Raw genomic sequence first — 14,830 nt, 5'->3', positions numbered from 1 at the left:
TTAGCACACTTGAAATTGACTGTTTTATGATTCAGTGCAGTCATTTCGGTCATCGTGTGAGTATTGCATCTGATTTCAGGTTCCTTTTGACATCTTGAAGAGGTCTGTTCCTCGTTCACACACCACGATGAGATAAGCGTGGTGTGCCATAATTACTGCCTCTATATGACACGTAATGATGAATCATTTCTCGTTACTCCTTTGCATGCAGAACTTTCTTCTGGAGGTTTGTTTTTGTGTCCCCTAAACCACACTGAGCTTGTTAAAATGAATGACAAACACATTAAGCAATAGTCCGTTTCATTGCTATTATCACCACGGAAATGTTAAAGAAGAAGAAAAAACTTGCTTTGATGAATAAGCAGGGTATTGTTCTGTCTTTTTTTTTTTTTTTTTTTTACACAAATACATTTTCAGTTAGCTTTATTTTCCGAAAAGTACATCTACTCCTAATTTAAAAAATACAGAAGCAGAATAAGCAGAATACAAGTTAATATACAAGAACAAATCTAAAAGGTCCAAAAATGGCTTTATGGGTTTAGAGCATTGGCAATAACAACATTTTTATTTTAGACTATTAGAAAGTCTCCACAATGAACAAATACATACATTTACTAACTTTATCAACTTAAACCTAAATATTAGGTTTTACTCTCTTCTACTTCCACCAGTTCATTGTAAGCTCTAATGATGTTTCCTTTACAGGAGCAGCTGGTGGTTGCAACCCAATAAACAGTCCCGAGTCGCCCTCTGGTGGCCAGACTAGAAACTACTGCTGGGCACGAGAGCAAACCCAAAGAATCTCGTGAAACGAAAGTGAACTACTTTTACGTTAAACCGTCACTTGTCACGCCCGGTTTTTCATTCGGATCCTGGTTTGAAGTGTGTCAGGTGTTATTCCAGCTGATCCCTCTCTTCAGACTGGTCATCTCATATCGGAGAGCGCGACATGTCAGAAATCGGTGAAATCGATGAAGGGTTATACTCCAGACAGCTGTAAGTACTACCGACTCATGCAAATCAATCAGTTTACCTATGCACCCTTACGGGCCAGAGGTTCACGTCATCTTTTACCTGCACAGGTATGTTCTGGGTCACGAGGCGATGCACCGCATGGGCACAGCCGACGTCCTCATTGCAGGCATGGGTGGTCTTGGGGTAGAAATTGCCAAAAATGTGATCCTGTCCGGAGTGAAGTCTGTCACCGTCCAGGATGAAGGCACGGCGGCGTGGGCCGACCTGTCCTCCCAGGTAACAACCCCTTGATGTTGATCTGTAAATAATTAGATAGGTGAATCTTTTAGGAGATAAGCTTACGTGTAACTACGATTTAAGTAAACGACTTCCTGTTAAGGGAACAGCAACTTGCCAAACCTGCTAGTCCTGTGACATCCTGTGACATTTGTATTATATGAAGTTTACTTTCGCTTTTGTATTTGAATACTAACATTACTACATGTCTTGATGTTTAACTTAGCCCATCATAAAGGTTAATAAAGCACAGTTACTCCCCTCCCAATCCAATGCTCTAAGTGTTTCCATAAAAGGATTGTTAATTAATTTTGAGTTTGATAGTTAACTCCTGATCTTGGAAAAGGCTGTTGACAAAGCATTCAAAATGTGCTCGTGATAATCATGGAAAGTTGACAAATGACACCTTTGCAGATGAAGACTGAGTGATACAGTCAAGTCGAGTTGAGATTGTTTTGTCAACCTGTAATTTCATTTTCCCACCAGTTTTTCCTGAAGGAGTCCCATCTCGGTCAGAATCGAGCCACATGCTCACTACAACAGCTGTCTGCTTTAAACCCACATGTGCGTGTGTCGGCCCACACTGGACCACTGGACGACGACCTGCTTCTGCAGTTTCAGGTACTTAATTGCAGGTGCATACAGACTAGACTAGGTGCATATTAGACCTTATTGGGATTCTTAAAATGACATCTACTTCTTCTCCCTCATTGAAAAGGTTATGATCATGCAAATAATTGCCATTTCAAAAGTTGAACTGCTGGACACAAGATGTCTCCAGCATCTTTACAAACATTACAACAGAAAATGCAAATGAGGCTCATTTAGAAATGTATCTTGTCAAGTTTGAAACGGTGTATAATTTGTCTATTGGACGACTAGTTGTAATGTCCCAAAATCCTGCTTGTACAATCAACAGTAACAACAAGAAAAACACCTTTCTGAGTGGAGGGGGAATTGTCATTTTTTTCAGGTGGTGGTCCTCACTGACTCCTCACTGGATGATCAGAAGCGTTTTGACGACTTCTGCCATTCACGTGAAATCAGGTTTATTGTAGCAGACACCAAAGGTCTCTGTGGGTAAGTGGGCAAGAGAAACTGTCAAAAAAAAATGAAAGATTGAATGTACTTAATAATGCAGGGAAAGAAAGAAGTGAAAACCTCGTTGTAAATTTGCAGTCAGCTGTTCTGTGACTTTGGGGAGGAGTATGAGGTCTTGGACGACAATGGGGAGGAGCCGGCATCAGCTATGATACAAAGTGTCTCTAAGGTAATGCCCTCCATTTGCTTTATGTTACTGGCATGTTGAAAGCATTTCTAACTTATCAAGCCGTCCATTTTATAACCTATCTGGATAAGAGTTGTGTTGGGTAAGATTCACTCCTGCTGGCATTTTAGAGTTGGCAGTTCACCTAACCTGCATGTCTTTGGACTGTGGAAGGAAATCCAAATATGCACAGGAAGAACATAAATAACTCCACATAGGAGTCTCTGACCTGTCTGCTTCAAATGTAAATGATTCCCAATCCAAATGTCGTTTCCAGGTTTTCTCAAAGTGTCAAAAATAAGCTCACTTTAAATCACTCAAAGATCTCTTTCTAATTTGAAGGTTATCAACATAACTTTATTTTAGGCAAATCCTGGAGTGGTGCGCTGCACAGACGACCGGCAGCATAGCTTTTCAGATGGTTTTAAAGTTGTCTTCTCTGAAGTCCAAGGCATGACGGAGCTCAACAGCATCGGCCCTGTGGAGATCGGAGGCTGTGGTTAGTGTCGCTTTGTTTCTGTACTGTTTCTTCTTTCCTCAGCTGCTGACACCTAAAACACACAGTGTAGGCATGAGCCACACTTTGGCAACCCACAGGACACCCATCCATAGTTAACAATAGTCATGATGAGAATTCATCATTGTCTCACTCTCTGTATATCTATCACCTGTATACCCAGGCAAATACTCCTTCAGGATTGGTGATACTTCAGCATTTTCTCAGTATGAACGGGGTGGAGTAGTGACTGAGGTTAAACAGCCCTTCAACCTACAATTCGTAAGTGTCCATATTTAGTTTGAGTCTTTTTGTCATTTTTCCTTTTGTACAAGTGTACTCGTTGTTAATGAAATAACTACAACATCAATTGCAGAAATCACTGGGTGAAGCTCTATTGGACCATCAGCTGCTGAAAATGAATGACTTTGGAAAAGAACAGAGGCACAAAACCCTGCACTTGGCCTTCCAAGCCCTCCACGGCTTCGTAAAGAAAGAACAACGACTCCCTCGCCCTCGGTCTCAGGTCGGTGAAGGTTGCAGGATATTACAGACAGTATTCAATTCATTTTACAAAACAAGTTATATGATTAGTAAAACACATTTCAAGTTAAAATGGTGTTGTATGATCATTAAAGCAGTTTACAGGATTGTTTCCACTCACTTCTTGACACGATCAATCTCACACAGTCGGATGCAGATGCTCTGCTTGCCATGGTGGAAGAGCTGAATGCAGTCGCACAGCTGGCACAGCTGGATGAAGCTGCTGTGAGAACCCTTTCCTACACAGCCCGGGGTAACCTGGCTCCTATCAATGCTTTCATTGGCGGCCTTGCAGCTCAAGAAGTTATTAAGGTGAGGTCAAAGGTCGATGCTTTTGACATTAGTTTCATCGCTCCGTTTTTGATGGAGTATAACATTGCGATTGTTACATTGAGTATATTAATTATACAGAATTTAGCACTTACTGCGTGATGGTGGTGGTGTATATATCTGACTGTGTTTTGCTCTGTGCACTCTATAACATTCCTGCAGGCATGCAGTAGGAAATTTACGCCTCTTCGCCAGTGGCTATATTTTGATGCACTGGAGTGCCTCCCTGAAGAGGAGGACCAGCTGACAGAGAGCTCCCTTGCAGCAGTATGTTAACAGATCTCTCGATTTAAATGAAGCATGCATACCAATCAGGAACATCCAAATCGACTTTGGTATTTAATTGAACGTTTTTTGCTTTCTTATCCAGCAGAAAGGCACGAGATACGATGGACAGATTGCCGTATTTGGGCCAGCGTTCCAGGAGAAGCTTGAAAGGCAGAAGTATTTCCTGGTGAGGGCAGGTTTGGTATTTGTCCAGCAGGGGGCACACTCTTTGTGGGAATGCAGGAGCTCCATCTGCGTTTACCTTTGATCTTGTGCAGTGTTAATGATGGCACATGCAGGAAATAGCTGTGATACAGCCAGCATTTCCTGCCAGGCCCAGTGCTGACCTCCTGGTATGCAGGGGCTGTTCAACAGTGCCAAGCCCTTTCTCTGTTTCCTTTAAAGTTGTTACTTTTACTTTTACTGCACGCAAAGTATCAGGAAGTGAAACAAGTAATGTGCAGCAATAGATGAATCCTTTTCTGCTATGTTGTAAAAGCCAGATGATCTTTTTTTTCTTAATATGTTAAACATAGCTTTAATTCAATGGCATTTACTTGTATGGCACCAGCTGATATCTACAGTACATATAGTCTGACACAATCTCTCCTGTCATTTTTCAAGGTTGGAGCTGGTGCCATTGGATGTGAGCTTTTTAAGAACTTTGCCCTCATGGGGCTCGGTGCCGGAGAAGAAGGCAAAATCACCGTAACAGACATGGACTTCATAGAAAGATCCAACTTGAACCGACAGTTCCTGTTCAGGGCTCAGGATATTGGGGTGAGAAAAAGCACAACATCACACTCCGTAATGAATAATCTCACGTACCACGATAGCTCACTGGTTCTTGTTTGACCTGGTTAAGTGGAAGGGTCAGAGGGCTTACTAATGGGACAGGTGGGGGGGGGTGAAGGTATTGTGACTGTCTAAGATAGCTTGTGTCAGATTACGCATCCACTCGTCATTTATGGCAGCTTTGTTTTGCAGTGTACTTTAGGAGTATATCAGATAGTTGATCACACATGTCTGAGCAAACAACTACCACTGTCTAAACAACTTATGCACCACATCGTTCAATGCAGTTAGTGCGTATGTTGACAAGAGATCCTCAGCTGCTCTGAATTTCTGGAGATACAATGTGCTGATTCTACTGATATATAATAGAAGAACACTAAGAGTCTTGACAGTAAAAATATGCAGTATGACTTACCACATTTCTTCTGTAGGTGTTATATTTTGCTCATTTGATGGAAAAGTTTCATACAAGGATCCTAAAACAAATCTGGATTTTGATTTTGTATGAATTAACATTTTATAAAATTCTCCCTCCTTCTGTTGTTACCACTGTTTTCTGTGTCTGACTTCACCTACATTGCTCACATACATTATCTCCCAGACACCCCCCCTAATTACTCACTTGTCTATAAACAGAAATCAAAATCAGAAGTTGCAGCCAAAGCAGTGCGCGAGATTAACCCACAGATGACCATCATCGCTCGCCAGGATCGTCTGGGCCCCGACAGTGAAGGAGTGTATGATTACAACTTCTTCATGGGTCTCGATGGAGTGGCTGCAGCCCTTGATAATGTGGAAGCCAGTGAGGGCACTTATTTTGTCTTCGTAACTATTAATATATTAAGTTCCCGTTACCACAGTGATTATACCAGAGCATTAAGGCCTACAGTACACGATTGACTGCAAATGCTTGGAAACAACATTCAGAATTCCTCTTTTTGCTGCCCAGGGGTCTATCTTGATGGACGCTGCGTTCAGCACCAGAAACCATTGCTGGAGGGAGGAACTTTAGGATGTCAGGGTCATACTCTGGTGGTGGTGCCTCGCCTGACAAAGTCTTACGGCCCGGACACATCAAGTTCTAATGAAGCCATCCCACTGTGCACTCTCAAGAACTTCCCTTACCGCATTGAGCACACCCTGCAGGTACGATGTAATTTAGCTTCGTGTTTTGAGTTACACTGATTGATCTCCTAAGTTTTGCTTCAAAACCTACTCTGAATGACCAGAAACAGAAGACATGTCTTACTTTAAGTGTTTAAAATGTCTAAGCAAAGACTACTACTTAGTTTTTGTTGAAGGACAGAATCCTTTAGTACTTTATGGCGGTGTTGCATTGAACTGCATTATATGGAAAGATGTTTTTTAATAATTGAATGCACCTCATTAACATATACGGTGGGGTGAAACATTAGAAACACATTTTTATATAATGTAGTGCAATGCAGCTCTAGAATCTTATCAAGAGTCTGGCCATGCTTGACACAGTGGTGATTTGAGCTAAATGCTTAACTCAGCAAGCTAACCTGCTTATTCTAACATGCCGTTGTTCAGAAGGTTTACCACCCTATTGTTCATCATTTTACTGTAGCGTGTTAGCATGCTAACATTTGCTAAGTGACACTAAACACAAAGTATAGCCGCAGGTGATGGAATGTCATTTGTTTTGCAGGTATTTGGTCATAAGTCAAAGTATTGGACAAGTTAAAAATGTGACCAGATGATGGCGCTAAATGTAAAGCTAGGTGATCACCAAAGTTATCAGAACTCATTCTTAACATGAATGCTTGTACTCAATTTAATTGCAGTCCAACCACTAGTTGTCGAGAGATTTCACTAAAAAAACAAATCTGTCAACCTTATACTGGTGCTAGAGGAAAAGTCAGGGGATCCCCAAGCTCCAAACTGATCTGGGCACTATGAATGTGTGTACCAGATTTCATGGCAATCTATTTGATAGTTAGTATTGCAGTGTGGACCAAAGTGGTGCAACCACCAAACGACAAAATGGTATTGCCATTCACTCACACTGCTAAAAAAAAATGATCCAGTTTGAATCTATACAGGATTTTATGTGTTTTTCTGTGCACTCTGCGTATTCTTAGATTTTCTTTACACTCATTTTGCATTACAATTCTTTCAGTGGGCCAGAGACCAGTTCGAAGGACTGTTCAAACAAACACCTGGAAATGTGAATCTCTTCCTGAGGTAAGACGTGATGCCATCGTCATGTGATTTAACTTTTTCCACAACAAGTGTTGCATCTGACAAACGTGAGAAATTCCATTTTTCAATCTGCTGCCAGTCTGCTGCCACTTAATGACCACTTCTTGCTCACTTCACAATGCTTTTCTGTTCTTCTAAAACGCATTCCAGGACACCTACAAACACTAATGAAGTACCCGAAGCTCATTATTTTGTTTTATGTACAGGGAAACATGTGGTTGGCTTTAAGCAGTAAACCCCGAGTAAAAACTACATAAACAGTCTGTCATGCCAAGTGTGTACTATGCAATGTATCCTCCACAGGAGCTCTAACACTATTTTCTCCAAAAAACTAATGAAGTCTATCAACTAATTAGAGGTTTTCTGGTTTAGAAACATCTGCTGAATGGAAAAAAAGACATTAGATTAATGCAGAAGAGAGTTCTACATCATGTCAAAGGTCTTCGCTAGTGATTGAAAAAAAAAAAAAAGAAGCATTGACCTAATTATAATGTAACAGCACGTCAGTGACAGCTCTGAGCCGCGGAGCCCTCCTAATCCAGCCATGTTTTGAGATGTCTCTCTCTGTTTGTTTTGGTGAGATTTGATGTAATCCCCCCCCCCCCCCCCCCCTCATTGTAGAGCACTTGCAGACTGTCCCGTGTCTTTAATTAAACAGTTTGGAAAGAAATCGTGACCAGAACAGAAATGGTCCACACAGCCATTGCAATTTCTCACCTTTACACTGATGTGTAGAAATAAGAAGATGTATTATGTGTTTCTTCAGAGGCCTCTTTGTAGTGCAGTCATGGAAAACCTTAATGGACATTTTCACGGGGCAGGTCAGCTACATGTTGTCGTCCATGACATGTTAAGACCTGAATGAGGTTATGGAAAATAACAGTCACATTTTGTTGTGTTAACCTCCAACCCATGCAGCTCAATGCAAAAACTGTGACGCTAAATGTTCTTGTTTAGACCTGTTTAGGTGTAACTGCACGCATAGGAGGCAGATTCCTTTTGTTTACGCAGTACAAGGCTGTGTACGGTGAGCTGGCACATGATAATGGCGTGTGGTATGGAGTTGCACTGACCAGCACACTGCAAACTTACTAACCACTTCCTTCCCTTTCTATTAATCCTCAGCCAAGCGTCAAAGGAATCCCCTCAGAGTCACTAACAAGACTACACCCTAATATACAAAGATCTGTTGAGTCATTCTTCCTAGAACCAAACATTTTTCCATGAGGACTTTTTCGCTTTCCAGGTCAAATGTTCATGTCATGCCAGAAAAATAGATGTCTGAGCTTTTTTAGAAATTTAGACAGTACTTGTCTTTTCTTTTCCCACATCATTACCTTTTGTATACTGCATGTATGTTATTTGATCAAAATGAATTGCTGCACTCTTTGCTGTAGCGATGAAGGGTTTGTAGAGCGGACTCTTGGCCTTGGAGACGCTGAGGCCCTGGAGGTTCTTGGGGGTCTGTGGAGCAGCCTGGAGGTCATGGACGCTGGAGGACAACGTCCAACGAGCTGGGAAGACTGTGTGAGCTGGGCACGTTGCAAGTGGGAGACTCTCTATAACAACGATATCCGCCAGCTTCTGCACTGTTTCCCTCCTGAAGAGGTAAAATCACACCAGAGGAAATATAACTCCATAAAGCCAAGTATCGTAAAGCTTTGATTTATTTTTATGGACACAGAGGGGCACTGTTGTGTTTGTAAGTGTAAGTGTTCCTTGCATTCCAATCAATGAAACACTGCAAAGAGGCGTTGGCGCAAAAGGAGTGCCAATCAGTTTTTCAGTTTTTCACGTTTCACTTCATGGTGTAATGCAACATATTTCGCGGGGCTCAGAGACCACTATGAGCCTCGTCTGAAACCCGAACCACTGAAAGCCATCGCTGATAAATATCTCTGAGCGGCTCTGAGGGTTTGTAATCTGGTGAAGCATGCAGACAGTGATGTCACATGTTGCTGTCACACCTGGGGGGGGGCACAGATCAGTAACCCAAACAGACCCTCACTAACCCCTGTCCCAGTCCAGCAACTGGCCGTTTATAGCCTCATTAGATGTCCCTGCAGGGTTATAGAAATTCCTAAGTGTGATTTTCTTCCATTCGTGTCTGCTTAAATATTTATAGTAGAGCACTACATTCCCTGTATTTCCCTTGAGAAAAACACAACTTTAAGTATTATGACTTATGCTGATAAAATGAACCATCATGTGTTACAATTAGAATTTTAACCAATCCGGAAAACATCCGAACATTTCTGTTTACCCTTATGATCTCAACACAACACAGAGAAACTCTTTGGTAGTTATGATTATCATTTTTTACTTCTCTTTTTTCTTCCCTAGCTCTCGTTGTCGTAACCTATATGAGAGTTATGGTTTCATTGTCTTCTTGGAAAGTCACTCTTGACCGCAAACTTTCTGAGGAACTATGATAAAACAGCTAACGTCAGTTAACGTTCACAAACCAAACTGACGAATATGGGTACACAAGTATGACAGATGGCCACACATTCACTGTAACAGTTACTTTGTTGGGTGTGAACCTCCATATAGAAGTGAGCGTGGTCCTGCATGTATGTTAAACCTTTACACATGGAACAATGGTTGGATTTGAACCAAAGACATTATGGGAGCATCTTCCATGCAAGGCTCAAGTCTGTGTACAAGAGATAAAGATAGAGTGAGAGGCTGTCCAGAATAAGATATGGTTGTACCCCAAATGACATCCAAGATTAAAGGCCTTATATTGTTGATGCAATCCCATTCTTTACAGTGAGCAGCTCATTGCCTGCTAATGAAAGTACTGCAGTAAAAGACCAAAGAAGAGGGCTGAGACTAGTTTATGGACAATCAGTTAAGTGAAGGCAGTGTTTAATCATAGTCCTTCAAGTAAGTGAAGATTCTTTATTTTTCTTCTGTACCATAAACTGGTATTAAATTTACAATTTTTTCTTTTTTATAATGGCCAGACATAAGAAGTACATTTAATTGTTTTATTAAATTAATACACTTTAAGATATGATATGAAAGTAGGTGTTTCAGTGTTTTTTTGCATTTTATAGAATACAGTAAATCATCAACTATGAAATAACAATGAATAGAAGTCAAATCTGTTTTATTTATAACAGATAATAATAGAAAAGTGTAAATCACAAATTCACCAATGATTTATTAATAAAAGAACTGGACCTTGAGGTTGTAATCTTTAAAATTAGTATTCTTGGGCCATGAGTGCACCATATACATTGTAAAACTAAGTGGTATCAACCTTTTCAGGGATCAATCATTGTCGGTGCCCCAAAGCCGTCTGAATCCTGGTTGTGAGAAGGAGAATGCAGCTGATGCCTTTTGGCTGCTATAGAAAGCTCCCCTGCAGTAAAAACTGGCAGCACCAGTAGGAGACTCTCTCTTTCCCAGCATATGGACCATTTGGAAACATCAAAGCTCTCCGTTCCTTTGTTCCTTTATCAGACATACAAATTGTGTTGTCAACACACGACTGATAACAATATTAGTGTGGCTGTCTGACGGGACGGTTGTAATCCTCCTGCTGTGTCAGAGAACTGAAGGACCAAGTGATGTTTCATCATGTAATACATTGAAACGGTATATTGTTTGTGATGAAAGTACACTGCGTAACAACTCCATCTCAAAGATAAAGCTTTTGGAATAAAGAAATTGATCCTTTTTTAATAGGGGACGAAGATCTTCTTGTGGCTGTCCCCTTTGTATTTTGAATAACTACGGAGAGCTTTATAAAAGCATATACTGTATGTAGACGCAGTATTTTCAGATGTTGATCATTGTGATAAAGACATTTTCTTCCTTTAGGTGACTGCTTCTGGTCTACCCTTCTGGTCTGGATCCAAGAGATGCCCTCACGAACTGACCTTCGACCCCAACAGTGTGAGTAGCGTCCGCTCCAATTCCTCCTGCAGTAGTAATCATGAAATGCACCCTAAAACAGTGGACGGGAATGACTGAAAAATGACACAGTATTTGGTGATGACCGCTGGCATTCTTTCGTTATCTGGGCTGATAGTGTCTCTTCCCCACTCTGACCATATACTGGATTCTTATCTGAGCTGTGAATGCCACTTAACCTGCATATGGACAATGAAACGCAGATAATAATCTGCTCTCCACACACGTTCACCTCCTTGACAGCCAAGCTGATTTCTACATACTCTCAGTTACAAAAGAGGTAAAGCTGATATTAAGCTTAATATACTGTAACTTGGAAGGTTGTAATGATGCACTGATAGCCGAAAAACATTGACAATTTGCAACATCTTATTGTCTCACACAGAAGATTTGCTTTCCTCCCTCTGTCATTTGACCTCACCTTTTCCACCATCTTTGCACTGTCAGTATTTTTATTCCATCTCCTGTCATCTGAGTTTTATCTCCTTCACAATACATTTTTGCCCCTCCACCTGCGTGACATGTTTGACAGTCAATGCTACAACTGCAAATGCCAGGGTCAGTGCCATTTTTCATTTATCTAGAAAGCAAAGAGTGTGACGTCACAATCGCACCTGTGTTTATTATTTGCAGCACTTTTGTTTTGGATGTGTTGTCTATTATCTTTGCATATTTTGTTAATCAAAAAGTAATTTCTCTGTAAGATATTGTTTATGTTACAAGCTCTTCTATTCTATAATTGCTATCTGGTTTTATTCATGCGTTGTAAGTTTGAGTATGCAGCATTTGCACAACCTGCAAATCTACTTATCAGTGAAATAAATAAAGGGTTGTAGAGACCTAAAATATCTGTAAAGTGTAAAGTGCTGTCGTGCCGTAAGCAGCAGTGACTGCAGTAAGATACAATGTGCGTGTGTGTGTGTGATGAGAGAGATGAAGAAAGTGACCTATTGTTACAGCTACCTGTTCAGTTCAGGGAAGTAATTTGGACTGAATGCACTACCTTAATATACCTTTTACAAAATGTCCCTTCTACAGTTTCACCCTGCAGTTAGGTCTACTGAGTCAGCTTTAAATAACCAATTTTATTTTAACCTATAGCTTTTTCTTTTCTATAGAAAGACAAAGCTGTGTTTTAAAGAAATGCACAATGACATGGTAGTGTTTTAGTATATTTAGTTTCTATATGGACATTGTGTTTTCTGTGAAAACATGACAATAGTTTTATAGCGGTTTATAATTTCATTCTGTGCTTTAGACTACCCATATGGAGTATGTTGTGGCAGCAGCTAATCTCTACGGGCAGATCTTCGGAATCGGCGGGACAAGAGACGGCGCTTCTATCAGAGAAACCTTAGAAAACGTCCACGTACCATCTTTCACTCCCAAGTCCTCCGTGAAGATTCATCTCACTGACAAGGAGATGGAGGAGGAGAAACAAGAGGACAGAGATGAAGCCGGTGAGTCATTTCATCTCTGATATTTTTTGGTATTACTTCACTTTCCTCCAGAATTTATTTTCTTAACTCTCTCTCTGTGTCCTTGCACCAGAGAAAGCCCGACTTGAGGAGTTGAAAGGGAAGTTGGCCTCATCATCTCTGAAAAGCTCATCCATGCAGATGTACCCCACCGACTTTGAGAAGGTAGGGCATGAGTGCAGTGACACCTCTGCTGCACGCTCTGCAGAAGCCACAGACAGATTGGCGGCTGAGTGTTAGCAGGGAGCTGCACTCAAATCTGTGGGTGCTTTCAGAATATGCTTCTTTTTTTTCCCCTCTTCTTTGGGTCCTCCGTGACCCGAATCTGTGCTATTCCTGAACACATTCATGAAACAGAGCTTGCTTGTGCTCTTTGTTCGCTGTTTTAACTCCTTGGGGCTAAGATACAGTATATATACTCAGAAGTTTAAATCCTCGATGAAAAGAACACTTCATTCAGCCAGTTCACGTGGAACAAATTCATATCTATATAGAGACAGAGCGCAATTAAGTCCTGCCCACACTGCAGGGGAAGACAATTTATCACTCCCTATTGATTTGTATTGTGTGAAAGTGCCTCCTTGTTACTTTCATCTGCTAGCAAACAACAGAAAAATGGCTAAAAGCTGCTGTGTGGTGGGTTGCACTACCAGCAGGGTAGATGACACAGAACTGGGTGCTAAATTTAACCCTTTGACATGCTAAAATAAATCATTTTTAACTAGCTACAGGCCTTTTTTGTTTGTTTAGCAATTTAGCCCTTGATTGCATATTGTGATGCCAATTGTTTTCCCCTTCAGTGGTTGTAGTTTTCATAGTATGACGTGTTGCACTCTGTCCCTGTGGGCCTGTGTGAGAGCCTCATTAGAACACATTTGGTGAAATGCATTACATTTAACAACTCGGCACAGATACTACTGTCCGCAACCGTGTCGACTGTGTCTTTGAAGTGGCACCCTGAGCCCTGAAGGTAGATTTCCCTCTATGTCACAGTCTCACCTCACACTCTTTCACACCACCTCTCGACAAATAATCATTCACTGTCTGGACATTAAATCCTGTTTAGCGCTCGGTTGAAATCTTGCAGGGTCTGTGGGATCCGAGTGTAAAGCTCCCTCTTTTCTAAGAAATTATCTGGGAGCGCAGATTAGATATCCTTCTTCCCAACAAATTCCCTGAACCCGTTGTTTCAGCACAGTCAGCTAAGTAAGCAGAGAAAAAAAAACTGCCTCTGAAGAGACCTTGTCTGTGTCACGAGGGCAGCAATTCTTTCTATTTACATCTCAGCAGAGGGGATACATGAGGTGGACCATGATAAGGAAAAACTAAATAATTAACCTTTGTCAAAAAATCATTAGTGGTCTTCGGTGCAGCGTGATGTTCATAAACAAATACAGTGATATCTTGAGTAATTGTGGATGTCTCTTCCCAAATATAGTTTTCATTATACTTAATTAACCCCTGTGGGAAGGAATATGTCCTCTGCATCTGACCATTCCTATTTACCTGTTCACCTATTGACCCTCCATTGAGTTCCTGGGAAACCTTGGAAAACGAGTAGACTAATTAAAATCCCCACCTCCTTTACACGCCTTTTCTTTATCTTCATGGAGGTTGGGAGTGTGGAGTTGAAAGGTTTGTCACAGCGACAAAACCTTCACTTCAGGCCCGACGCCTCAACGCAGAGCTATTAGAAGGCCAGACGGGGTGCAGTTGCTGCAGAAGTGAGTGTTAGAGGAATTTAGAGAGGCTGTGGAATATGACTCTCAGCCTGAGAGAGGTTCTGGTAAAGCATTTAGTGACTCAGGAGAAGCAGGAATGAAGGTGTATGAGGTAATTCAGGTACATATCAAATGTCATCTTGAATAAGAATGAGATCCCCAAACTACCTTGCTCCCCCTTCTCTTCATTTTCATCCCTTCGTGCCCAGGTCATGCTGTGGATAGATGGAATGTGTGTAGGAGGGTTTCAGATGCATCAGGTTGCCAGCTAGGAGCTTCCTCACAACCCCTAAAGCCATCCCCGAGTGACAGTCCCCTTCTTAGTCTTTGTAGAGCCGCGGAAGCAGAGGCATGACCTCACTGGCCATGTCGATCATAACAGAAATCTGATTTTCCCCTGCATTCTGTTGGGGTGACCAAGTCATTTATTAGAGTGATGTAAGTGACACAACAACAAAGCCTTCAAAGCTCAAAGCAGCCAAACCGAGCATCACACCTCTGGGGATGTCACTTGGCATGGACATGGATGAAA

At 41.4% G+C, this 14,830-nt stretch overlaps 1 protein-coding gene across 2 annotated transcripts in view; it reads left to right on the top strand.

Moving 5' to 3' along the window:
• The first annotated feature begins 818 nt into the window (after positions 1-818).
• uba7 (ubiquitin-like modifier activating enzyme 7) overlaps positions 819-14,830 on the top strand; it is a 33,849-nt gene continuing 19,837 nt past the window's right edge. Inside the window, exons 1-19 of one of the 2 annotated variants that reach the window (XM_076110471.1) lie at positions 819-996; positions 1,083-1,251; positions 1,738-1,872; positions 2,225-2,331; positions 2,431-2,521; positions 2,885-3,017; positions 3,199-3,296; positions 3,391-3,540; positions 3,705-3,869; positions 4,050-4,154; positions 4,261-4,341; positions 4,779-4,934; positions 5,586-5,751; positions 5,899-6,095; positions 7,093-7,157; positions 8,573-8,783; positions 11,007-11,081; positions 12,358-12,559; positions 12,651-12,742. In XM_076110471.1, the coding sequence (XP_075966586.1) occupies positions 950-996; positions 1,083-1,251; positions 1,738-1,872; positions 2,225-2,331; positions 2,431-2,521; positions 2,885-3,017; positions 3,199-3,296; positions 3,391-3,540; positions 3,705-3,869; positions 4,050-4,154; positions 4,261-4,341; positions 4,779-4,934; positions 5,586-5,751; positions 5,899-6,095; positions 7,093-7,157; positions 8,573-8,783; positions 11,007-11,081; positions 12,358-12,559; positions 12,651-12,742 (2,445 nt within the window). In that variant the 5' untranslated portion in view covers positions 819-949. Of the gene's footprint in view, positions 997-1,082; positions 1,252-1,737; positions 1,873-2,224; positions 2,332-2,430; positions 2,522-2,884; positions 3,018-3,198; positions 3,297-3,390; positions 3,541-3,704; positions 3,870-4,049; positions 4,155-4,257; positions 4,342-4,778; positions 4,935-5,585; positions 5,752-5,898; positions 6,096-7,092; positions 7,158-8,572; positions 8,784-11,006; positions 11,082-12,357; positions 12,560-12,650; positions 12,743-14,830 lie in introns of both variants that reach the window. The other variant, XM_076110470.1, reaches the window with a different exon arrangement.

The sequence above is a fragment of the Anarhichas minor genome, unplaced genomic scaffold (genome assembly GCF_050575085.1).
Source record: "Anarhichas minor isolate MPS153535 unplaced genomic scaffold, ASM5057508v1 ptg000043l, whole genome shotgun sequence".
In the NCBI taxonomy this organism is placed as follows: Eukaryota; Metazoa; Chordata; class Actinopteri; order Perciformes; family Anarhichadidae; genus Anarhichas; species Anarhichas minor.
The sequence above is the reverse complement of the archived record's forward strand: the minus strand, read 5'-3'. Positions and strand labels throughout refer to the sequence as shown.